General features: G+C 36.8%; 1 protein-coding gene across 1 annotated transcript in view; it reads left to right on the plus strand.

Annotated features, from left to right (window-relative positions):
• Positions 1-26,028, plus strand: part of LOC150078126 (tyrosine-protein phosphatase non-receptor type 12-like) — a 115,608-nt gene that overhangs the window by 23,944 nt on the left and 65,636 nt on the right. The window contains exon 2 of the mRNA XM_090384472.1: positions 18,002-18,110. Coding sequence (XP_090240598.1) covers positions 18,002-18,110 — 109 coding nt within the window. The remainder of the gene's footprint in view (positions 1-18,001; positions 18,111-26,028) is intronic.

Genomic DNA, 26,028 nt, shown 5'->3' on the forward strand with positions numbered 1-26,028 from the left:
ACATACATTGCCAGAGGAAAATACAATGCCAGGTTTCAAGGCGTCAAAAGCTAGGGCCATGCTCTTGCTTGGGGCTAATGCAGCAGGAGATTACAGATTAAAACCACTGATTTTGTATCATTCTGGAAATCCTTGTGCATTTAAGGGCATCAATAATGCCACCCTACCTGTGCATTTCCGATCGAACCGTAGAGCATGGATAACAATATCTCTGAGGATTGGTTTAAATGCTGCTTCATTCCGAAGGTTGAAAAATATTGTAAAGACAACGACATTCCTTTCAAGATTTTGCTTCTATTAGATAATGCTCTTGGACATCCTACGCATCTAGATGATATCCATTTGAATGTGAGAGTCGTATTTCTACCGCCAAACACTACTTCACTCATCCAACCTATGGATCAGGGTGTTATTTTGAATTTAAAAGCATAATACTTATGCACAACATTTGCTCATCCAGTGTCTGCAATAGACGGTGAGAAAAATTTTACATTCAGAGACTTTTGGAAATCTTACAATATTTACCCCGCCATCTTAAACATTAATAAGGCCTGGGCAGAAATTACTAAAAGTTTTTTAAATGGCGCATGGAAGAAAATATGCAAATGGCATGTAAAAGGCTTCAAAGGATTTGAAAAAGAATCATATGAAGAGGTTACAGATAAGATTGTAAAGGTTGCAGAACTACTTCAGTTGGAGGTTGATGCCAAAGACGTGAAGGAGTTAATAGAGGAAGAAGAGAAGGAATTATCTAACGAAGAACTTATTGACTTACAGGCAGTGATAATGAAAGAAGAAAATGCTGACAAAGCTCAAGATGGATCAAATGAGGAGCCAAGACGCTTCATCATCAGAGAGATGGCAATGGTGAGGTTTGAGAAGATGGGTCCTGACAGTGAATGATTCTTAAAAATTACCAGAGGGGAGAATGATATGCTTGTTTCCTACAAAGAAATTTAAGATAAAAATAAAAAAGCCACCATCCAGACAGCCATTAACAATGCTTGAGAGGTAAAACTTACTGACCTTATGCCTGTTTCCTCTCTTTTTTTTATAATTTTAAAATTTTTTAAATTGCACGCTTTTGTAATTTTTCCTGTGCATGAGATAAAAAATTGGATAAATACAATAAATATTTCTATTTACATGTTCATCGAATATTTCTTTTTTGATTCAATCAATTGGGCGAGCACAGTTGCAAGTGCTTCACAAGCATGGGGGAAATTCCGACTTACGTAGCATTCAGTGGAACGCAACCCTTATGTAAGTTGGGTAGTTCCTGGATTCAAATAGGTATATGGATTTTGTTTCCCATATTTTAGCATTGTCCATCAACAGAATATTACTTCACTACACAACATATTTTAGATACGTAGGCATTGTCAGCAATTGGAGCAATCATCTAACAACAGAAATGATAAAATTGAACTTTTAATGGTTATGTCGCATTGGTGAGGGTTTAAAAAAAGGGTGGTCCTAACCATGAAAGGCTTCAGTTCTGCAAATTGCAACATCTGGAGACTAGGCACCTCTGAGGTGACCTGATTGAGGTGTTTAAGGCTTTGAATGGATTAAGCAAGATCAGTGCCAATGGCATTAGCATTAGTTGAGACATATGATGCAAGAAAGCAAGCTTCTACAGCATCAGCCAAAAAAAAAAAAAAAAAAAAACCTTCCCATTTCACCCATTCGGTCACTTCAAATGTTTGTCTAGTTCTTTTATCAACTTTCACAACAACAGATGGAAGTCTGTTCCAGCAATCAACTACCCGCTGGCTAAAGGCAAGTTTCTGCACATTTATTCTGCAACTGTCTTTCCTCAATTTGAATCTATGCCCCCTCAGGTTCTTAATCTGAGCAAGCGGAAGTATCCCATCAGCATTGGTCCTTGAGGTTGTCACAGACATTCTCTCAGATATTCCAGACAAGCTGTACTTGCTACCTGGGAGTTTAAAACGCTGATGGAATTGATATTCGGGTGACACTCAAGTCAAGTGGACCCAATTTTGGTGAAGTCCGCACGGTCTGTGACAGTCAAATCCTCTGCTTGCACCTTCACGATGGTGGTACTGTTAGTAATCCTGGGTATAACCTCCATGCTGAAGTACACGGTGGGTGACCACCCAGGCGTGAACCAACGTAAGCAGGGGTCGAGGTGTGACACCCACATCACATGGAGGAACGCCGCCCCTCTATGTTAGCAGGCAGTACTAGGTGGCAGATGACTCTCATCAACCGGTGAAATACCACCACTTTGCTTATTGGAGGCTTGAAGTGGTGGAACCCATGTTTAGTCTCTAGAGCTACGTTCCGGTCAACCCTTCCCTATCTCTTCCATCATGCAGTATGATTGATGACTTTTGAGGTTATGATGAATGTTGTGGTGAGATCAAATATTCCTTACATTTCGAGGGTACATCTCTAAAACGGTGTTCGCAGGCCGGCTGCTAGTTAGTACACCGGACCGAACTTATTGGTAACTCTCTAGGAGGCTTCCGGATCAGCAAGTGTATAACCTTGCTACCTCTACTCTGCCAGATAGTGACTGGAGGGAGCCTGAGTAGTGTGTATGCGGGGAGCATTGTCGAGGCCACGTTATGTCAAGGATCTGGGTATATTCTTACCACGTGTACGCCATATACAAAAATTTCATTACTTCATACAGCATGTCGCATCCACTTTTTCTTACTATTGAATGCACCATGAATTGTCAAACTAATAGAGCAAGCTTATCTGCGAAAAGATCTAAACCTCCCGAGCACTTCCTAATTCATTTCACAAATACACGAGGTCTCAATTCTAATCTCAACGATGTCCATTTCCACTTGCAGTCTGCCAAACCCCATGTACTTTTTCTGACAGAATCTCAGTTATCGGTTGATTCAACTGCTCATCTCAGATGCCCAAATTATTCGCTGTATGATTCCTTTCGCCTCAAAGGTGGTACTTGTGCATATGTCCTTTCTGATATTCCCTGTCAGAGACTTGGCAATTTGGAATCTCCTCTCTTTGACCTTCTCTGGCTTAAAATCTCTCTACCTCATTGTGTCAAATTCATCTGTTGTCTCTACCGTTCTCCCAACTCCACTAATCACTTGGAGCTCTTTGACTTCCTCTCTTTGCAACTTGACTTTCTCCAGTCCAACTTTCCTAACAGTGAGGTAATTTTCCTTGGTGATTTTAATGTTATTAAAATTATCATCCCATTGCAATTACTTCTACTCTTTCTAAAGTAATGGAGAAATCAATTAACCGCCAACTCTTAAACTACCTAGAAACCTTCCGTCTGATCAACGATCTCCAGTATGGATTCCGTCAGTGTCGATCCACTGGTGATATTCTGGCTTATGTTACCCATTTATGGACTAATTCAATGGAAAGGTTCGGTGAAACACAAGTAGTTTCTCTTGACATCTCAAAGGCTTATGATCGTGTTTGGCATAAAGGTCTTCTAAACAAGCTTCCACCTTATGGTTTTCCAACTGTTTTTATTAATTGGTTATCCAGTTTTCTCTCTGATCGCTCACTGAGGGTGATGGTAGATGGCTCTCTGTCTTCTATCTTCTCCACTAATGCTGGTGTCCCCCAAGGTTCAGTTCTTTCCCCCACTCTTTTCCTCTTGTATGTTAAGGATATTCTTCCATTGACTGGAAATCCTATCCATAGTTTTGCCGATGATAGCACATTGCATTCCACTTTCCATTTTGAGAAACCTTGTCCTGCTCAATCAGCTTCAACTTCTCGAAAATCTGCTACCAATTCCTTAAATGCTGATCTTCAGGTAATTCTCCAGCGGGGCAAAGATAACTTAGTTGATTTCAACCCTTCTAAAACTCAGTCTTGTCTTATATCTCGCAAAAAGGATTCTTCTGCTCCTATGCTTATCTTTAGTGACACTCCGATTTCTAGGCAAAATGATATATCTCTTTTGGGGATTACCCTGACTTCTAATCTCTCTTGGCACAAGCACATTACAAACATTGCTTCCTCTGCATCTAAAAAACTTGGTTTTCTCTTTTGCTCTCGGCGTTACTTTTCTTCCAAACAGCTGCTCACTCTGTGTAAATCGCAAATCCGCCCTGCCATGGAATATTGTTCCCAAATCTGGGGTGGTGCCCCCAAAACTTCTCTCAGGCTTCTTGATTCCATTCAGAAGAGGGCAGTTAGGTTAATTAATGATTCATCTCTAACAGAGTCTCTCCACTCGCTTTCTCATAGACGTACTGTTTCTGCTGCATGCCTCTTCTACAGATACTTCCATGGGCACTGTTCTTCTGAACTGGCTTCTATAATTCCCGCTCTCTCTTTCAAAACAGTCCAAACACGTGCCGCCACCAGCCAACATCCATTTACTGTCCAACTTCAAACCCACAGAACCAACTTTTCATCTTCCTCATTTATTCATTCAACTGCTGTTTTCTGGAACAACCTTCCTTCATACGTATTTCCTGAAAATTACAATCTACAGAAGTTCAAGTCCAATGTCAACAAATATCTTCTTTCATCTTCTCAACCTCCAACCCAAGCACGGTACTAAGTACTATAGGTTCCAATACCTCTCGTGTTTGGGGTTCACATAAAAAAAAAAAAAAAAAAAATTGAGCCTGCTCAAACCATTCAAGACCTTATACACCTCAATAAGATCACCTCGCAGGTGCCTAGTCTCCAGATGCTGCAACATTTGGAACTTAAGCCTTTCTTCATAAGCACATCCCATTGTTCCCCTCACCTATCTTGTTGCCCTTCTCTGTATTTGTTCTAGCAACTCTACATCCTTCCTAAAATGAGGCCTCCACACCTGTATGCAGTACTCAAGGTGAGGCCTGACCATTGCCTTATATAAAGGGATAATTACCTCCTTATCTCTGCTAGCAATATTCCTATATATCATTTACAAAACTCTATGACTTGCACTGCACATCTGCACTGCTCAGAGAACTTCATATCTGACTGCACAATTACCCCCAGGTTATTTTCATTCTCCACCTCCCTGAGTGTAGTACCACATAGTTGGTACGTTTCTCTTGGGTTACTGCTGCCCATATGCAGTACTTTGCATTTGTCAATGTTAAACATCAGTTGCCACTGCTCAGCCCATCTGCCTAACTTTTCTTTAGATCCATATTGTCTTTAGTGTCATTAACAACCCTGCCAACCTTTGTATCATCTGCAAACTTGGACATTAAGCATGATATACCTTCATCGATATCTTTGATAAATACACAAAATAACGGGCCCAACATTGAGCCCTGGGGTACTCCAATAACATCAGTCCACATAGAGCAGTGTACATTTATTACCACTCTCTATCGTCTCCCACTCAACCATCCCTTTATCCATTGCAGCAATTTGTCATACCCACTCAACACTGCCTCGATAGCATCAGCAAATATTCTTGCCCCGTTTCTATTTAAATGTATCCCATCCCTGTAGAAGCAGTCTCTCCTGTTAGCAAGCACAGACCACACTGAAGGCGCCTCTGTAGCCAGTTGGGCAGGATTAGCAGTGCGTAGCACACGCTTCTTGATTAGACCGGGGTTCAAGCCCCTGACCACCAAAATCAGAGTATGCGGAAAGGTCAGGAAATTATCCCCGGAGCAATATGGCCTTATTTGCTAATGCTTCTAAAAACCAAATAACAAATAAACAAACCACACTGAAAAAAATTCTACCCTATGATTGGCAAGGCTCTCATCATATACTGTCTCCTATCGTGTCTGGGCAGAATTGCAGACACTTTCAAATTGAACCCTAACTCGCAACTTTTTTTCAGCATTGACCTGTATTTGTTAAGTAAATCTGCAGATCTCTTTCTCTTAAGGTCATTAGTGCCAACGTGTACAACAATATCACCTTTTGTATCCTTAAAAGTTGATATCTGCCCTACAATGTTATCATCTTTTGCCCCCTGGCAGACATACCATGGTGGTCCTGTTCCACCTATCCTTTTTGCATAATATATTCCCTGTCTCCCTGACAGTAGAGTCACCAACAATAACTACTTCCTGTGGGACCAGTGCATTCTTCCTTGGAGATTGTTGCTGTGTTGCCTGATGCACAAGAGTGAGATCTGGCGTTGAGTTGAGCAGCTGAGAGCTTGATGGGTCCCTCATATTAATTTCTTTGAGGTCATCTACCCTACACCTCAAACTCTCATAGATGCCCATCAGAACGTTGAGTCGGCACCTAATTTCTTCACGGTCTTTGCACCCAGCACACACAAAGACATCCTCCTTGGCTAGATCATGTCCTGTTCTAGATAGGTCTGCACACAGCGCACATTTTGTACTTAGTATATTTTTTTAGACTGTGATGCATTGGAGAATGGCTCCCTTCAGTTCTCCCGCAAGCCACAGTACAATCGCTACTTTGTGCCCATTGCTTTACTGTGCTAGTCTGGGTCATGATTCCGTTTAAGTATAATTTAATTAACAATGAAATTTAATAAGATTAATAAATTTTACTGATTAATTGATAATACTGTACTATACTATACTATATTTCTAATACAGTGCTACTTATTTTCCTATTTAGTTTTATGTTAAACCTTACGCTATGAATTTCGAGATTTACGTTATGCTATTCTGTATCGTATAAGAATGGTGGCAAGTTACGAAAAGTAAAATCTACGGACACTAAGTATTAACTTTCAAAATCGCTATCTAAATTCAAATAAACCAAGCAGCTTGACTAGGACTATAAAGTTACTTATAGAAAATAATTTAGTATAACAATTAAGTCAATAAAACAACTAAATATATATAAAAACTTAGCATTCACCGGAACTGCAAAAATCTTGGCCAACACGGTAAAAACCCCGTTCCCTACATTCTTCCTGTTGCTAATATTATGCACGAGGGAATAAACTTAAATTGATGAAGGATAGTTACAGGATAGATGTGCAGAAGTTTGCCTTCAACCAGTGGGTAGTTGATTGTTGGAGCAGACTTTATCTGCTGTTGTGGAAGTGGATAGTTTGAATTAATTCAAGAAAGAGCTAGACGAAGTATTGAAAGAGACAGACAGACAGACAGACAGATAGGTGATGTGGGAAGTTTTTGTTGTTGTTGTTGTTGTTGTTGTTGTTGGTGTATAAGCTTGCTTCCTTGCATCATTTGCCACTACTAATATCAATATTAACAAAGGTCAATTTTGTTATGAATAAATATGGACCTCTACTCTGAGAAAGACTTATGGCCCTTGCTGGAAATTGTATCACATAAATGCCTCAAGTTCGTGGCCTGAGTGGGGAGATTCAAATATTATCTTACACTGAAATTAAGTTGCTTGTTTTCATAAATTACCATTATTACTATTTATATTTTACCATGCAACTTTACAAACTTTATGCCTATTAACTGTAGGAATAAATGGCATAAATGTAAACAAGCAGTATGAGATGTAGTAGTGGCATGTGATGCAAGAAAGCAAGTGTATGGGTTTATGCAGCATCAGCCAAAAAAAAAAAAAAAAAAAATTACAAAACAATTCCCTCTAAATGTTTGTCCAGTTCCTCCTTAAATTTATTTAACCTATCAACTTCCACAATGACATAGGAAGTTTGTTCCAGCAATTAACCACCCGCTGGCTAAAGGCAAATTTCCGCACATCTATTCTACATCTATCTTTCCTCAATTTGAATTTATGTCCCCTTAGTTTTGTAATATGAACAAGTGTAAGAATTCCATCAGAATTCAGCGTGCTCAACCCATTCAAGGCCCTATACACCTCAATCAGATCACCTCGCAGGTGCCTAGTCTCCAGCTGCTGCAATTTGCACAATTTAAGCCTATTTTGGTAAGAGGATCCCTTCATTCCCCCCTCACCAATCTTGTTGCCCTTCTCTGTACATCCTACCTAAAATGAGGCCTCCAGACCTGTATGCAGTACTCAAGGCATGGCCTGACCATTGCCTTATACAGAGGGACAATCACCTCCTTTTCCCTGCTAGAAAAATTCCTATATATCATTGACAAAACCCCATGACCTGCCCTGGCAGCCTATCTACATTGCTCAGAAAACTTCATATCTTCACAATTACTCCCAGGTCTTTTTCATTTTTTACTACCTTAAGTGCAGTACCACACAGTTGGTACGTTTACTTCTACTGGGGTTACTTCTACCCATATGCAGTATTTGCATTCGTCACTTCTCAGCCCATCTGCCCAATTTTTCTAGATCCTGTTGCAGTAGCACACTGCCATTACTGTCATTAACAACCTGCCAACCTTTGTATCATCTGCAAACTTTGACACTAAGCCTGATATACCTTCGTCAATATCATTGATAAATATACAAAATAACAGTGGACCCAACACCGAACCCTGTGGGACTCCACTAATAGCATTAGTCCATGAAGAGCAGATGGCCAGAATTTTTACAACTGGGACATGTGAGACGTGGTTAAAAAAAAACTGATTTGACGTCATTTGATTTGTCAGATTGCATTCATATTATGTCAAAAATCAGTTTTTCATAAGAAAAATCTATATTTTTCCATTTTTTTATGATATGAGTGGTCTAAGTACACAGATTAGACACCATATAACAGCAACAACAAAAAAAAAGTTGTAGTCCCACATGTAATTTAAAAAAAAAAAATTTTTTTTTTAAACGTTGTGGCAGTTAATGTGGTAACGATTTGCTTCATGTTTACTTTGGGGACATTTGAAATATAAAGATTTTTGTATTTATTTTTATCCATTCATATGACCAAAACAGAAAAATTGATTTTTGCCAATTTTAAAATTTATTATCTTTTAGAATCACACTTTTATCTTACATTAAAATCTCAGGAAGGATTCTAAAGCGTGTGCACATGAATTAATGGAACACTTCATCATATTCCCAGTAGTTCTGAACTTAAGAATCAGTATAGATCTTATATTTTTTACCTAATTCAGTGTTCATTATTACTGCAGTTGTTTTTTCAGTTTGCATTGTGCACAATGGAAAGAATATGTACTGTGACTATTGCAGTTATAATTCCATAACTGTCATGAAGCTTGAAACATAATTATTGTTAACTCTTGTTTTTTGAATCCAAATAAAAAAATTTTAAAAACATTAATGAAATTTGCATCAGTTTTTTTAGATGTTTTTAGTTTTTATTAATTTTTACAACTAGCAAGCCTGTAGTAAAGTCTCGACTTATAAAATATAACCATTCACAATTGAAATGCTAATTTTTCTATTTGTATATCACAAACATTTGATAGTAGATTTTAATGATAGATGCACATTTGACAGCATGTGTTAAAGTCATGTGAGGCTATTTAAAGCTAGCAAATAAAGAAGGAAAAGGTGTGCCAAAATTGTGTTTGGCAGTTAGCCAACTAAAAAAAAAAAAAAATATACTGGAAAAGAGAGTGTTATTTTGTGTTTATGTTGTCACCTGCAAGCACTGCATTTTCTAGCATATGGTCATTCCTAGATTTGGTTTTTAAATCTACTTAAACTATTAATATAAAGGATTTTTATTTATAAAATAGGGTGGGAAGCATTTTACTAAAATATACTTTGAATAAAAGGTTACAGCAAGCAATTCAGTTGGTTATTATTTATAATATTTGGAATAAAATATCAGTATTATATTTTCATGTAGTGTAACTTAACATATTTCTTTCAATTCTTGGATGGAGCATAGAAATTGAGAAAAAAAAATCATATGTTCCACATAGTTGGTTGTCTTTATCCCACTTCTCCACTAACTCAATTTTAAATCATTACTTTCACGTGTTTATAATTCTTTCTAATTTGTTCTGGCTCTCTTAACTATCCTTTTCTAGTATCTCCTTGGTTTTTATGTTTTTCTTTTTTTCCCTTAGGGCTTTTCCATCACCATTGTTTTATCCGTATCTGTTTGTTTTTGTTATATTTTCTATAGTTTTTTGTTTTATCCTGCCATCTCAATCCTAAAATTCATGGTCATTATTCACAGGTTTAATTATTCACAGGCATTATTTACACATGCTTGTTTCTTAATTGTTTCTCATTTGTCTATTTTATACTTTCTTTGTGTGAGTGACATTTGGCTAGCAGTACTGCTTTTCTATTGGTTTCAGATAGTCTTAATTTTATTAGTTTGATTGTCTTGATAAGCTCCTTATATTTCCATGAACAAGACATAACTGAGCAAAATTCTTTTTCTTTATTTATTTTATTATTTACATTTTCTGTTCCTCTTTTTGTTACAACTAAATCTAAATAACAGAATTTATCTGCTATTATAAAGTTCTGTTTTTTTGCAATTCATTTGCTTTTCTTTTCTTTTCTTTTTTTTTTTTGCAATTACTTTTATTCCTACTTTGCAAACATCATTTTGTGGATATTTCACCTGTCCCATGAGTCTTTGTGTGTAACTGTAATCATACAGAATGCCATCAATGAAATCTAAACTTCTAGTCTGTGATATTTCACAGTTTTCCCATTTCATTCACTTTTTTTGTTACTTTGTCTAATATCATGGTGGAAGTTATTGGGGAGAGAGCAGACACATTTGTTTGAACCATTTTTAATCTCATATTTCACAGATAACTTTTATTGGTCCCAGACCTTGAATTTGTAGTTCTTTTTTATTTTTTTATAAAATTTAAAACTTGCCTAGTATTAGATAAGTTTTTTTATAGTGTATTTTCTTAATTATTTTTTCATATTTTTGTAAATTGAAGTGCTTCTTTCAATTTCTGGATGCAGTATAGGAGTTACCAGGGTTATCTTTTTTTGGAGTGGGGGGAAAGTGCCAGAACATGTTCCTGAACTATTATCTTGGAAAGATATAAGTGAGAATAGTGTTCATTTAAAGAATCATTAAGCACTGGTTCAAGTCTAATATTTAAATGGAGGGAACATTCTGGAACCTTTATTTATTTATTTTTAACAGAAGTAAAACTGAGAGGAGTACATCTTATCATTGCCAAGATGTAGCCAAGTAGGGTAGGTGATCAAAGCAGTCTGGGCCTGATTCAATACATAAACTTCAGGTGACCATTTCTTAGACTAGTGTTTCTTCCCAATCTCTGATTCACAGGCCACTGAAAGTGATCTGCTGGACTTTGAATAAATTTAAGGAGGAACATTTATTAAATTTTAATAAATTTAATAAATGCTGGTTGAATAAATTTAAGGAGGAACTGGACAGGCATTTGGAGGGAATGGTGTGATTTTTTTTTTTTTTTTGGCTGATGCTGCATAAGCTCACATTTGCTTTCTTGCATCACATGCCACTACTACTACTACTTGGCAATGAAACAGAGCTGTTTTTTTGGTAGGCATTAATAATAGCAAAAACAATAGAACACAACAAATTTTATATGAAGTGTAAATTATATACACTTCATATAAACACTATGACCACATCCACTGCACACACCAACAGTGCACTGAATGCTATAGATCTACACACTAGGATAGCACATTTGTAGGAGACACTACAGTGAATCCCCAAAGCATGGCATAAAAAGTCCTGGAAGTTCTGAAAACTTCAGAAATCAACAACATATATGAGAAGAGGTGCCTGCAATTGCAAATATAGCATACTTCAACATAGAGTCCAGCAGTACAAAGTCTAGGAGAGCAGCATACTACAAGTATATTTCTTCACATAGATGGAGCTAATGTGGGTCATTAGCTCTTCTGAAATATTAAGTAATGATGCAATGAAACTATCCAAACTTTTAAGACATTTAGGAAAAAGGCATTTTTACAACTCAGAAAAAATTCTTCGGCAAACCAGTTGAGTTTTTAAATGAAAAGAACCTAAATCTCAAAAAAAGGCCATAACTTCTTTTACTAAATTTTTTATAATAGGAGTAGAGCTGACCAAGTATTGTGTGCGCTGTTTGCTGAGAAGTGTTATGGGAGAAAATTCACTCAGTTCGTCCTGATAATGCAGTGTACTGAAGAATGCAGCATAAAGAAGAATTAATTTTATGTAATCAACCAATATGGCAAATGGTTTTTTTGTGGAAAAAACTGCATGGATGGAGCTGCCACCATGATTTGGCTTTGTTCAGGATAGTGGCTCAAATTAAAAATGAGGCTGGAGAAGGTTTATAAGTAAGTTATTGCCTTATTCATGGAAATGTTAGCAAAAAAGAAAATGAATTCCTTGTTAAATGAAGTTTTAGCAAAACAGTAAAATCATCTGTGTAATAATTTACTTATGTCCCTCTTTCCAGAATACTCTTTGAACTTGACTAACTCAAAGACTAAACAAGCTTTTGACCTGATTCCTTTTGCAATAGGTTTTATTTAGCAGTCAAATTGAGAAAAAAAAAAATTCAAAAAATTTTCTGACCAATTTCCAAATCTTGAGAATTGATTTAGTTCCCAGTAAAACCAACTTGCCATTTACTTTGAAGAGAAGACAATTTCCTAGCTTTTGTCATCACAATCAACAAATCTCGGTCAGATTTTCAACAAAGTTGCCATTTTTGCTCATGGACAACTTTACAGTTTCCAGGTCCAGATAATGTTTGTGCAATATAATTGTAATATTTTTAAAGGACAATATAGTCATGCATGTAAAAAATGATCAAATTGCATTTTTACCTTAATCCATTCCACTGACACCATAGTTAGCAGTGAAGGGAGCTGAAGGAAAGTTTTTGTGATTGCTTTGATATTTATCTTTATTTCTTCTCTGAAATAGTTTTGGTGAAATATTTGCAATGGGTACTCTAGTTAATATAAAAAGCAGTGCACCTGATTCCCAGTTATTTGCTGTTTTGTATGTGAAGAAATACCTGCTTCTTATAGAAAACTTAACTTAAACACATAAATTAGGCAGTTTACTCGAGGACAAGTTCTCTCAAGATGTAATGAGTTTAGATAAGAAGTTTATATATTTTTGACATGTAAAATAATAAAAAAAAATTTCTCAATCAGCTGCCATTTCTATGTAAGTTTTGCCAACCAAGCATTTCAGCTGCTTGGTTGGCAAAACTTACATGTTTGTTAATATTTTTCATTTCTTAAATGATGTCAATTTAAGTCTGCAAGGTCCAATGAAGGCAGTTTTCAACAAAATTGAGATCATCTCAGAAGATTTGCATCTGAGTTTCTTTTAAGAAGAAACTCAGATGCAAATACATTTTGATATATTCCCTACTTCAAGATATAAATGAGAATTGTAATATACAAGAAATATTGAATTGTATAAAATCTCATATAGTAGGGTACATGTCAAAATTGCATTTGCATCTGACACAGCGTTTACTTTAGTTTGGTTAATCGAAAATTATGTTTATCTGATCTAGTTGGCTATTTTGATACAGTTACCCATGAGTTGGCTGTAGGAAATAATTTGAACATTGTGTATTTTAGCAAAGCATAGGTAAAATTCTTAAGATGAATCAGTTGGGTAGTGGGAGGCAGAGGGTTTATGTAGGTCACCCAAAGATTGGTTCTGGGACCACTATTATTTCTGATTTTCATAAATGATATCAACAAAGGAATAGAGGGCATGATGTAAATTTGCAGATGATGTGAAGATTGAGAGAGTTAATGATCATTTCTTCTTTAGAATGACTTGCATAGGCTTCAAAGATGATTGGAAAAGTTGCAACTGTTTTAATATAGAAAAATGCAAGGTTCTTATATTTAGGGAATAGTAACCTCAAAATAACTTATACACTTGGCAGTGTTGAATTAAAAACAGTAGAGTAAGAAAGAAATTTGGGAGTTATGGGTGGACATGAAGTTTTCCATGCAGAGTAGACAGGCAGTTAGGGTTGTTGTTGTTTTTGGTTTTTAGGAGCATTAGCAACTAAGGCCATATTGCTCCGAGATATGTGGTGGTCATTCCCTGACCTTTCCGCATCCTCCGTATTTGGTGGTGACGGGCTCGAACCCCGGTCTAATCAAGAAGCGTGTGCTACGTACTGCTGCTCCTTCCCACCTGGCTACGGAGGCGCCTGGCAGTTAGGGAAAAGCCAGTGATGATTATTGAACATTTCTCATAAAGATAGAGAGGTTGTATAAGGCAGTTGTAAGACCACACATAAAAAAAGATTTCAAGATTTTTGAAAGGGTCCAAAGATGGCAACCCACTTGGGGAGATCTGCAAATAGGCACCCATATGAGCAATATGTGGGTTATAGAGATTGACAGTCAGGCAGTTTAGAGGAGACTTTGCTTGAGGTTAATAAGTGTGTGAGATTATAAAATGAATGAAGGTGAATTTTTCACTACTATAAATGATCCAGAATTTGGAGCCATAAATACAAATTATACAGAGAATTAGACTGGCTTATAAGAAGTTTTCTTTTAGCCAGTTGTTAATCATTGGAATAAATTACATCTGTGGACAGTCGAGGCCCGACAGCTTGGAGAATTCGGAAGTCAGCTGGCTAGTTACCTATATGAGGAGGGTAAAATAGTTTTACTTTTTTTATTTATTTTACTTTTTATTTTTATTCTTTATTTTACTTTTTATTTTTATTCTTTATTTTACTTTTTATTTTTATTCTTTATTTTACTTTTTATTTTTATTCTTTATTTGTTATTATTATTTGTATTTTTTTATTTATTATTATTATTATTATTTTTTATTTCTGGCTTGTGCCGCAAAATCCTGTGGCTTCCTTGCACTTCCACCATTCTGATTATAGGTGCAAGTCTACTCTGCGAACACTCTGGCTTATAAGAAACTTCACAATACACTAGCAGTTGTTGAGGAGACTGCTGATACTTTTTGGGCAGGCTTTTATTGGAGAAATTGGGGCTCCAGTGAAGAGGGTTAGGCCACCACGATGAGTCTGTTGGATTGTATTGTGGTTACTTTCTTGACAGATGACCAGTGATGCTTTGGTTCCAGGGACTGTATGTTGAGACTGATTGAGGTAATCCCCTTTACTGTTTGCGGTTGGGACTGTTCAGGTTTGAAGAAAAGTTGACTTCTTCATTGTGACAATAATTGTGACCCTCTATGAGGGAATCTGAGTTAATTTTTTAATCAACATTGTTAGTGGTACAGCATTATAAATAGATTGTGGGATTGTTGGGAAAACTGGTTGGGACCGCATAGTACAATAAATAAATAAAAAAATAAATAAAAAATGAGGTCTCTGCAGTGTTTAAGGCTTTCAATGGATCAAGCAAGCTCAAAATGCTGATGGGATTCTTGCTCAGATTACACATGTGAGGAGGCATAAATTCAAATTGAGGAAGGATGGTTGCAGACTAGATGTGCAGAAGTTTTCCTTTAGTCAATGGGTGGTTGACTGCTGGAACAAACATCCATTGGTTGTTGTGGAACAGAATGGCTTGAATAAATTCAAGGAAGAACTAGACAAATTACTGGAGGGGATGGATAGGTTAAATAGGAAAATTTTTTTTTTTGGCTGATGCTGTATAAGCTTGCTTTTTTACATTGTTTGCCACTACTAATATGAATAATATTCACTTTTAATTTCCTTCATTAATTATTTTTTTAACTGGAAAAGTTTAACAGTAAATAAAAAGAATTCTTTTCACTATAGTATATGTCAAAAAACACCTTTGCTATGGAAACTTTATGTGGAGTTTGTTTTCTTCTTTTTTGGTTGCTTGTGGCCCTGAATTTTGACTATACAGTTGGTATTTTATTTAGATAACCAGACTATTTCCCACCTTTTTTTTTTTTTTTTTTTCTGAAAAAACTGATTGGTGAAGCAAAGGCACTATGCTTGGAGCTGCCAGCTCTCCTCATTTACAATGGAGAATCAGTATTTTTGATTTGATTTGACCCCCTTCTCTGTCTCACTATCGTACCTGAGTTCATACCATAGTTTCTCTTTCTTTTTGCAAAAAACATTTTTCTCCATCATTTTCTCTTTGATAAAAATAGTAAAATGGCATTAAAATCAGAATTTTTTTCTTAATTTTATTAATGGCTGTGACAAAGACCTGATAAAAGTTTGCCATAATTCTTCAATTAGCCATAAAAAAAAAAAACCAAAAAATAAAAACCTAACTTTATTCTCTAAGTTTTCATTTCCAATGTAACACATATATTACAGCTCCAAGTGGTGATACCTTCTCTCAATTTAGAAAGCTGTAAGTATTAATAAAAGAACTTTAAGTGTACTAAAAACTAATGTAATTAAAGATTATTTTTAAAGAAAATAAACTATATTTTTTCAGCTTCCAACTCGCACTGTCAATAGAATCAAGAAATGTGTGCAAAACACCTCCCTTCCCTGTTAGTAAATTAGTAATGGCCTCCTTTCTTGTCAATCACAATTACAAAAGACCAGTGAGGGCCAAGTACAGAGACAGTGTGCCATGAAATTAAAACAAGTTGACAGGGTAAAACTTTAATCTAAGCTGTCTTGTACATAAGGTTAAAAAACAAACAAACAAAGATTTAGTGCAAGTTTACACTTTTTACTGTTGAGGTGATTTATATTTTGATATGATCCAATGAAGTATTACAACTTCAAATATTTGTTGAACAGCAATTCCATTATTATAAAGAAAACTTTGACTTAACATTTTTGAAGAAGTTTTGAACCATAAAAAAAAACAGTCTAAACAGAAATCCACAACAGAAAAATCTTGGGCAAGCTAATGTTTAAAAGTAAATGTGTATTTTGGCAGTGAAAATTTAATTTCTAGTGCAGTGTGGACTTAAAAAAAAACTCCTACTTTTTTTCAGAAAATCTGTTTTCCTTCTATTTTTTGAAAAAGAACTTTTTCTTTTTACAAAGGACCTTCTGTTTTGGCCAAAAAAATCTTTTTTAATCCTATCTAGATATAATTCCTCAAGCTTTTTTAAAAGTCCAAAGTTGCTAGCTATATATGCTCACTAAAGGAGAGAAATATGCAGTCAAACTTTTCATATAAATGCAACACTTTGCTGCATTGCTAAAAGTTTTTAAGATGAAAAACAGGGTTACCATATGTTAGGATTTTATTACATTTTTATTTTTAAATCAGTTATAGTAATCTTTCCAATCTATTTTTCAAGGTGCGTGCTCTGAAGTAGACACTCAGAGAGAGGATCGCCATGTGCAGTAATCTCATTTTCATCATAAAAAATTTTAGCCATGCAGCAAAGATGTCATGATTATATTAAAAGTGACATTGAGAACTAACATGTAAATATCTCATTGAGAATTGAAAGATTTTACAAAAAAGTTCTCTTGACACAGTCAAAACAAGTCCATGTAAAATACTAACATGGTCATATTGGGCACCCAAGTTTGTATGAGATAGATTCTTGCCATGAGTGGCTTCATCTCTGGACTACTTAAAAACCTCCAGTCCAGCTACATTGAATAAAGCTAAAAGGAGAGCTGAATGAAGCTCTCCTTTAGCTACAAGCTAAAGGAGAGCTTCATTTTATTTTAATTTTCTATTTGTAAAATAAAAAAGTTATAGTGACCAAGACAGTGGATGTTTGAATGACCAAAAACAAGTCTGTGGGGAATATTGTTTAAACCATTAAGTTTAAAACCTTGTATCTATCTTGTATTGCTGCTTAGTTGATATATATATTTTCAGTTCAGTTAATCCGTGTGTGTGTGTTTTGTGGGGAGGTGTATACTCTCAGCTGTAGGTTCTTTGTGCTAGTCAGAATGTGGTATTTCAATTTATTTCTTTATTTTTGTATTCCCAGATTTTAAGAAACAAAATTGTTGTGGTGGTGCTACTTATTAAATTCTTCTACAAATGTGTTTGTAATATATGTATGTATTATATGAATAATATGGTAATGCATAATTAATTTAATGACTGTTGAGGTAAGAGGCATTTTGCCTTATCAGTAATCAAAAATGTTATCAGTATCCAAAACACTATTAGTTTAAAGTAGTAAGTTTAATCTGCAAATAAGCTTAAACAGTCTGTCGGTGCAGCCAGATTCTTACTTTGTGCAAAGTGCATAATAAATATAGTTTGAATTTTGATTCCTATAAGACAAAAATGATACTGGTTACACTTGGAATACTGAACAGCTTTCATGACTGTTGCTTTCTATGTTACAATATATACTTTTTCTTACTGTTTTCTTTCCTAGAAATTAAAGCAGCTAACAGAATGGCTGAAATTTGACCCTCAGTATTCTTGTTCTCATGGACAGAAAGAAATCAATCGTCCAAAGAACCGCTATAAGGATATCCTTCCCTGTAAGCAAAAATAACTATCTTAATTTACTTTTAAAATCAGATTTTTTTTTTGTGTTTCTTAGTTTTATTTCATAAGCCAGCTTTCTAAAAAAATAAATCACCATTTCTGTTTTTCTGTGTTCTCCTAATGACTTGTGTTTATAAATTAATCCAAACAAAATTTATAGTATAGATAGAGATGGTTGGGTAGGCGCAAGGTATTCCAGTGGGAATATTTATATTTTAATTGACCATCTCTCAAAACAAGATGATTTCCATTTAAATTATAAGTACTACTTTGTTTAGAACTCATGCATTTACAGTCTGATCCAAACCAAATCTTGGTGCCTCCGTAGCCAGGTGGGCAGGAGCAGCAGTGCGTAGCACACGCTTCTCGATTAGACTGGGGTTTGAGCCCGTGCCCACCAAATACGGAGGATGCGGACAGGTCAGAGAATGACAACCGCATATCCCCGGAGCAATATGGCCTTAGTTGCTAATGCTCCTAAAAAAAACCCCAAATCTTCATTACATATGGGAGGGGTTGCATATTTTGATTTTGATTCTTTTGGACATGTTGGCTCTAGACATTTTATACGTACCAACCATTTAGAAATTTTGCATTTACAGTCTGACCAGGCAAAATTTCCAGTATATCTGAAGGGATTATATAGGGACCTCCTCTGAATCCAAAGATGCTCTTCTAATTATAGCTAAGGGTTTGCTTACATTCCTTAATATAATTAGATAGATCCCATCCACCCCAGGTAACATTTTTATGTTTGGCTTCAACAATTTCTCTTCCACTTTACTCTCAATTATCACAAAATTATTTAGCTCCCTGTTAGATTGATAAACTTCTGGCATCCCCTTTCCTAAAGAATTCTCCATGTGTGAATGTAGATGAGCAGGATCATCAAAAGTTAAATCATCAATTAGCATTAGCATTTTAGCATTAGTAGAGGCATTTGATGCAAGAAAGCAAGCTTATGCAGCATCAGCCAAAAAAAAAAAAAAAAAAACCCACTTCCACTTCACCCCTCTGTTCGTTCGAAATACCTGTCCTTAAATTTATTTAGGCTATCAACTTCCACAACAAGGGATGGAAGTCTGTTCCACCAACCAACTACACGCTGGCTAAAGGCAAATTTCCGCACGTCTATCCTACATCTGTCTTTTCTCAATTTGAATTTATGCCCTTAAGGTGATTATTCTGAGAAAGAGGAAGAATCCCATCAGCATTGAGCATGCTCAAACCATTCAAGGCTTTATACACCTGTATCAGATCACCTTGCTGGTGCCTAGTCTCCAGACACTGTAATTTGCAAGACAAACCTTTCTTTGTAAGAACATCCCTTTGTTCCATTCACTAATCTTCTTGCCCTTCTCTGTACTCGTTCCAGCAGCTCTACATCCTTCTTAAAATGAGGCCTCCAGACGTGTATACAGTACTCTAGGTGTGGCCTGACCATTGCCTTATACAAGGGAATAATCACCTCCTTATCCCTGCTAGAAAAATTCCTGTATATCGTTGACAATACACCATGCGCTACTCTTGTAGCCTGTCTGCACTGTCAGAGAACTTCATATCTGCCTGCACAGTTACCCCCAGGTCCTTTTCATTCTCTACCACTGTCAGTGTAGTACCACAGAGTTGATATGTTGCTCTGGGGTTGCTGTTTCCCATATGTAGTACTTTACATTTGTCAATGTTAAACTTCATTTGCCACCTCTCAGCCCATCTGCTCAACCTTTCCAGATCCTGTTGCAGTAGCATAGTGTCAGTAGTGTCCTTGACAACCCTGCCAACCTTTGTGTCGTCTGAAACTTGGACATTAAGCTTGATATACCATCATCAATATCATTTATAAATACAGAAAACAATAATGGACCCAACACTGAACCCTGAGGGACTCCACTAATAACATTAGTCCATGATGAGCAGTGTCCATTGATTACCACTCTCTGTCTTTTCCCCCTCAACCACCCCTTTATCCATAGCAGCAATTTGCCTCCAATGCCACACTGCTCCAATTTGTGCAGCAATCTTCCATGTGCAACAGTATCAAAAGCCTTTCTAAAATCCAAATATATAATATCAAAGTTATTCCCTGCATCCAGTTCTTTTGTGACTGCATCATAGTATCCAATCAAATTGGTCAGGCAAGACTTCCCCTTAACAAAACCATGCTGTGTCCGAGCCATAACTGAAGTCTTGTCTAGATGATCCTGCAGTGCTTCTTTAACCAGTGCCTCCATTAATTTTCCTGGAACAGAAGTTAAACTCACAGGTCTATAATTACTTGTGTCAGCCTTTGATCCTCCTTTGTGAATTGGGGTCACATTTGCACATCTCCAGTCTGTGGGTACCTCCCCTAAGGAAGCTCTCATTATTATGGCTAAGGGTTTGCTTACTTCCTTTGCTGCCTCCTTTAATATAACTGGATAGATCCCATTCACGCCAGGTGCCTTTCTTGTGTTTATCTTCAACAATTTCTCCTCCACTTTACTCTCAGTTATTACAAGATTCTCTAGCCTACTGCCAGAGTTGAATACACCTCTGGCATTCCCCTCGCTGAATAACTCTTCATGTGTGAATGTCGATGCAAAATATTCATTTAGTTTGTTAGCTACTTGAGCAGGATCATAACAGTTGACCCATCGATATCAAGTGGACCAATCTGATTCATCCCCTTCCTTCTAGAGTTTACATAAGTAAAGAACTCTTTGCTGTTTTTCTTTGCATTCCTTGCCAAAGATTTCTCGTAATCTGCCTTCGCCTGCGAAACTTCCTTTGTAACTTGGTTACAGATTAACTTGTATCTATCATAGGCTTCTGTGTCACGTGTTAATTTGTATGTATCCCATGCATTTTTTTTTCTCTGCCACATGTCTCATTAGTTCATCTGACATCCATTTAGGCCTAAACCTTGAACAATATTTCTTAGTTGGTATGTAAAGCCTAGTAGCTTCCAAGATAAGTTCTTTGAATGCTTCCCATTTTGAATTTGCTGTTGGTTACATCATCAGTTGGTCCCACTGTATAGAATTTAAGTATTGTCTCAGACCATCGTAGTTGCCTTTACAAAAGCAATAACCCTTCCCTTTACCCCTAATGGTAGTTACCTCTTTGAGTAGGTCCCACTTCAGCACATTGTGATCACTGCCGCCTAGTGGTTCGTTTATCTGCAGATTCTTAATGCATGAAGAATCACTACTGATAATCAAATCAAGAGTATTACTCCCTCTAGTTGCCTCCTGAACATGCTGATGTAGAAAACAATCATCCAGTAAATTCACAAAAGCCTTGCCAGTGTGTGAGTGACCAGCCCAAAAATTCCAGTCAAAATCTGGGAAATTAAAATCCCCCATTTTAAGACTCTCTGATGTACTGGCCCACTCAATATCAAGTGTACTGATGTGATTCAACCCCTTCCTTCTAAGCAAAGAAGTTTTTGCTGTTTTTCTTTTCATTCTTTGCCAGAGACTTCTTGTGATCTGCCTTTGCTTGCCTAACCTCGTTTGTGACTTGATTACAGACTAGCTAATAAGCTAATAGTACCATAGACTTGTGTCGCCTGATAAATTACATGCATCCAATACATTTTTCTTCTTTGCCACGAGTTTCATTAGTATATCTGACATTCATTTAGGCCTAAACCTTGAACAGTATTTTTTTGTTGAAAAGCCTAGTAGCTTCCAAGTTTAATTCCTTGAATGCTTCTCATTTAGAATTTGCTTTAGTAACATCATCAGTTGGTCCCACTGTACAGAATTTAAAAACTGTCTGAGAACACTGTAGTCGCCTTTACAGAAGTGAAAACCCTTCTCTTTACCACTGATTGTAATTAAATCTTTAAGTAAAGCCCACATCAGTATACTGTGATCACTGCCACCTAATGGTTCCTTTATCTGCAGACTCTTATTGCATGAATAATCACTGCTGATAATTAGATCAAAAGTATCACTCCCTCTAGTTGCCTCTTGAACATGCTGCTGTAAAAAAAAAACATCCTATAAATGTACAAAAGTCTTGCTAGTGTGCGGGGGACCAACCCACAAGTTCCAGCCAATATCTGGGAAGTTAAAATTCCCATTATAAGACATTCTGATTTAGAGACCCACTCTATTTCTCTGTACAGTTGTTCGTTGTGCTCATCAGAGTCATTAGACCTAAAGGTGGTAGTTACATTTTTAAGTAAATCCAACATCAATACACCGTGATCACTGCAACCTAGTGGTTCCTTTATTTGCAGATTCTTAATGCATGTATAATCACTGCTGATAATCAGATCAAGACTGTTACTCCCTATAGCACACTCCTACTCTCATATTTGCTTTCCCAAGTTATGGCACACCAAACTGACTCAACATTGCACTGTCCACCCATGTCAACTCTATGCACTGCCTTACTTTTTTGTTTCTTAACTAACAGCATAACCCCTCCTCCCTTCCTATCCTGTGTATCCTTTCTGTATACATTATACTCCCCAAATTCCAATTCTGCATTCCTTATACCTGTCTCTCTGATATTCCAGCAATATCCGCCTTTGATGTCTCGACCAGCACCTTAAATTCTTCAAATTTTTTCCCTAGCATTTGTGTACATACAAGTGTACATGCACCCGTTCTTACTCTTAGTTAACCTAATACATTCACACATGAGGAATTATTCAATGAGGAGAATGCCAGACATTTATTAAACTCTAACAGGGAGCTAAGTGATTTTGTAATAACTGAGAGCAAAGTGGAGGAGAAATTGTTGAAGTTAAACATAAGAAAGGCACCTGGAATGGATGGGATCAATCCAGTTATGTTAAAGGAGGCAGCAAAGGAAATAACCAAACCCTTAGCCATAATTATGAGAGCTTCCTTGGACTCATAAGAGGTTCCCATGGACTGGAGGGGTGCAAATGTATCACCAATTCACAAAGGGGGTTCAAAAGGTGACGCAAGTATAGACCTCTTAGTTTAATTTGTGTTCTGGGGAAAATAATGGAGTCACTGGTTAAAGAAGCATTGCAGGATCATCTAGACAAGACTGCAGTAATAGTTAAGACAGCATGGGTTTGTCAAATGGAGGTCTTGTCTGACCAATTTGATTGGTTACTATGATGTGGTCACAAAGGAACCGAATGCCAAAAATAATTTTGATATCATATACTTGGATTTCAGGAAAGCTTTTGATACTGTTGCACATGGAAGACTGCTGTACAAATTGGAGAGGTATGGCATTAAGGATAAGTTGCTACAGTGGATAAAGGGATGGTTGAATGATAGATGACAGAGAGGTAATCAGTGGACAGTGCTCTTCGTGGACAAATGTTATTGGTGGAGTTACCCACGGTTCTGTGTTGGTCCCATTGTTGTTTTGTGTATTCGTCAATGATATTGATGAAGTTATATAAGGATTAATGTCCAAGTTTGGAGATGATACAAAGATTGACAGGGTTGTTAATGACAGTAAAGACAGTATGCTACTCCAACTGGATCTAGATAAGTTGGGCAAATGGGCTGAGAAGTGGCAACTGAAGTTTAACATCGACAAATGCAAAGTACTGCATATGGGTAGCAATAACCCAAGAGAAACCTACCAACTGTGTAGTACTACACTCAGGGAAGTGGAAAGAGAAAAAGACCTGAGGGCTGGTCATGGGGTCATACCAGGGCAGGTCATGGAGACTTGTAGATATATAGGAATTTTTCTAGCACGGACAGAGATGATTATCCTGTTGTACAAAACAATGGTCAGGCCACACCTATAGTACTGTGTACAGGTCTGGAGGCCTCATTTTAGGATGTAGTGTTGCTAGAACGAGTACAAAGAAGGGCAAGAAGGTTGGCGAGGGGAACAAAGGAGTGCCCTTACCAAGGAAGCCTTAAGTTCTGAAAATTGCAGTACCTGGAGAATAGGCACCTGCGAGGTGATCTGATTGAGGTGTAAGGCCTTGAATGGTTGGGCAAGCTGAATGCTGATGGGATTCTTCCTCTTGCTCAGATTAAGAACCTGAGGGGGCATAGATTCAAATTGAGGAAAGACAGTTGTAGAGTAGATGTGTGGACATTTGCCTTTAGCCAGCGGGTAGTTGATTGGTGGAACAGACTTCCATCTTTTGTTGTGGAAGTTGATAGCCTAAATAAAATTAAAGCTGAGCTGGACAGGCATTTGGAACGAATGCAGGAGTGAAATGGGAGGGTTTTTTTTTTTTTTTTTTTTTGACTGATGCTGCATAAGCTTGCTTTCTTGCTTTGTCTGCCTCTGGTAATGCTAATACAGCCCATGTATTTACTTGTTCTTTCATTATTCCCCGCAGTTATTGAAATCCCCAGCACCTTGCTTTCCAGTCTGCTGCTCATTTTAATGCAAGCAGTGCATGAATTACTTTCACCTCTGCCTGCAGATACTGTTAATCTGTCTTTGTATCCCCCCAAGGTAACAGCTTTTTTGACCCACCTAACATTGCTCCAATAGCATCAGAAAATATTCTTGCATCCTTTCTATTGAAGCATATCTCTTCCCCGTAAAAGCGGTCTCTTCTGTTAACGTGCACAGACCATGCTGAGAAAAATCCTACTCCATATATAGTCTTGCACATTCTCTTCGTGGCCAAATTGATTGACAAGGTTCTGAACACTCATTCCTATCGTATCTGGGCAGAATTGCATCACAGAATTCAACACAATTCAATCTAACTCATGACTTTTGCCCCTGTACTTTTTAAGTAAGCCCTCACATCTCTTACTCTTAATAGCATTAGTGCCAATATGTACAACAATATCATGTGCCCTTAAAAGATGATATTTGCTCTACAGTATCATCAACTTTTGCCCCTGGCAGACATGACCAGCACATTCTGCTCTGAAGATTGCCACTGTGTTGTCTGATGAACTCTGGTATTGAGTTGAGCAGCTCAGAGGCTGATGGGCCTCCCCCATGTTAATTCCTTTGAGAACATCTACCCTACTTTTCAAACTCTTATAAATGCCCACCAGAATGCTGAGTTGGCACCTAATTTCTTCACACTCTCTGCACCTAGCACACACAAAGACATCGTCCTTGGCTGGATCGTGCCCTGTTCCAAAAGGTCTGCCAACATTTCAGAAGTTGCACATTTTTTTAAGGCTGTGATGCATTGGAGAATTGTCTCATTTGGTTCTCCCCTGAGCCACAGCATTCCCACTACTTTGTGCCTGTTGCTTTGCTGATCTAGTCTGTGGGGTTAGGATTTCCATTTAAATACAGTTTAATTGGTTAACAATGAAAATTAATAAGATTAGTAAATTTAATTGATTAATCAACAATGCTACACTACACTAATAGATTCTTAAATGCAGATGATACATATTACACCATCTATTTTTACATTATACCTTATGCTATAAAGTTTGATATATATGTTACGTACTGTAATGATCACATTGTTAGTTATATCCTTGCTAAAAAGTAAAAATTCTTTAGCTAAACACAAAAAGATATATGTCCAAGAAGTGATTAGAGCCTTCAAGCTACTTATTTATCACAATTAAAACCCTACTATTCCTCTGCACTACTCGTTACGTGCTATGATATTCACACCAAAACACCAATACAATAGTGGCACAAGTAGTAAGTCACTTACAAAATCACTTTCTAAATTTAAAAATAAGCTAACGAACATGACTGAGACTATTTAAACTATTTGGAAAACAATTTAATACAGGGTGTCTCAAAAACACCCTGTATTAAATAGATTCAAATTGAGGAAAGACAGTTGTAGAGTAGATGTGTGGACATTTGCCTTTAGCCAGCGGGTAGTTGATTGGTGGAACAGACTTCCATCTTTTGTTGTGGAAGTTGATAGCCTAAATAAAATTAAAGCTGAGCTGGACAGGCATTTGGAACGAATGCAGGAGTGAAATGGGAGGGTTTTTTTTTTTTTTTTTTTTTTGACTGATGCTG

Source organism: Mastigoproctus giganteus, chromosome 11, assembly GCF_048544385.1.
Source record: "Mastigoproctus giganteus isolate SK-2022 chromosome 11, ASM4854438v1, whole genome shotgun sequence".
Classification (NCBI taxonomy): Eukaryota; Metazoa; Arthropoda; class Arachnida; order Uropygi; family Thelyphonidae; genus Mastigoproctus; species Mastigoproctus giganteus.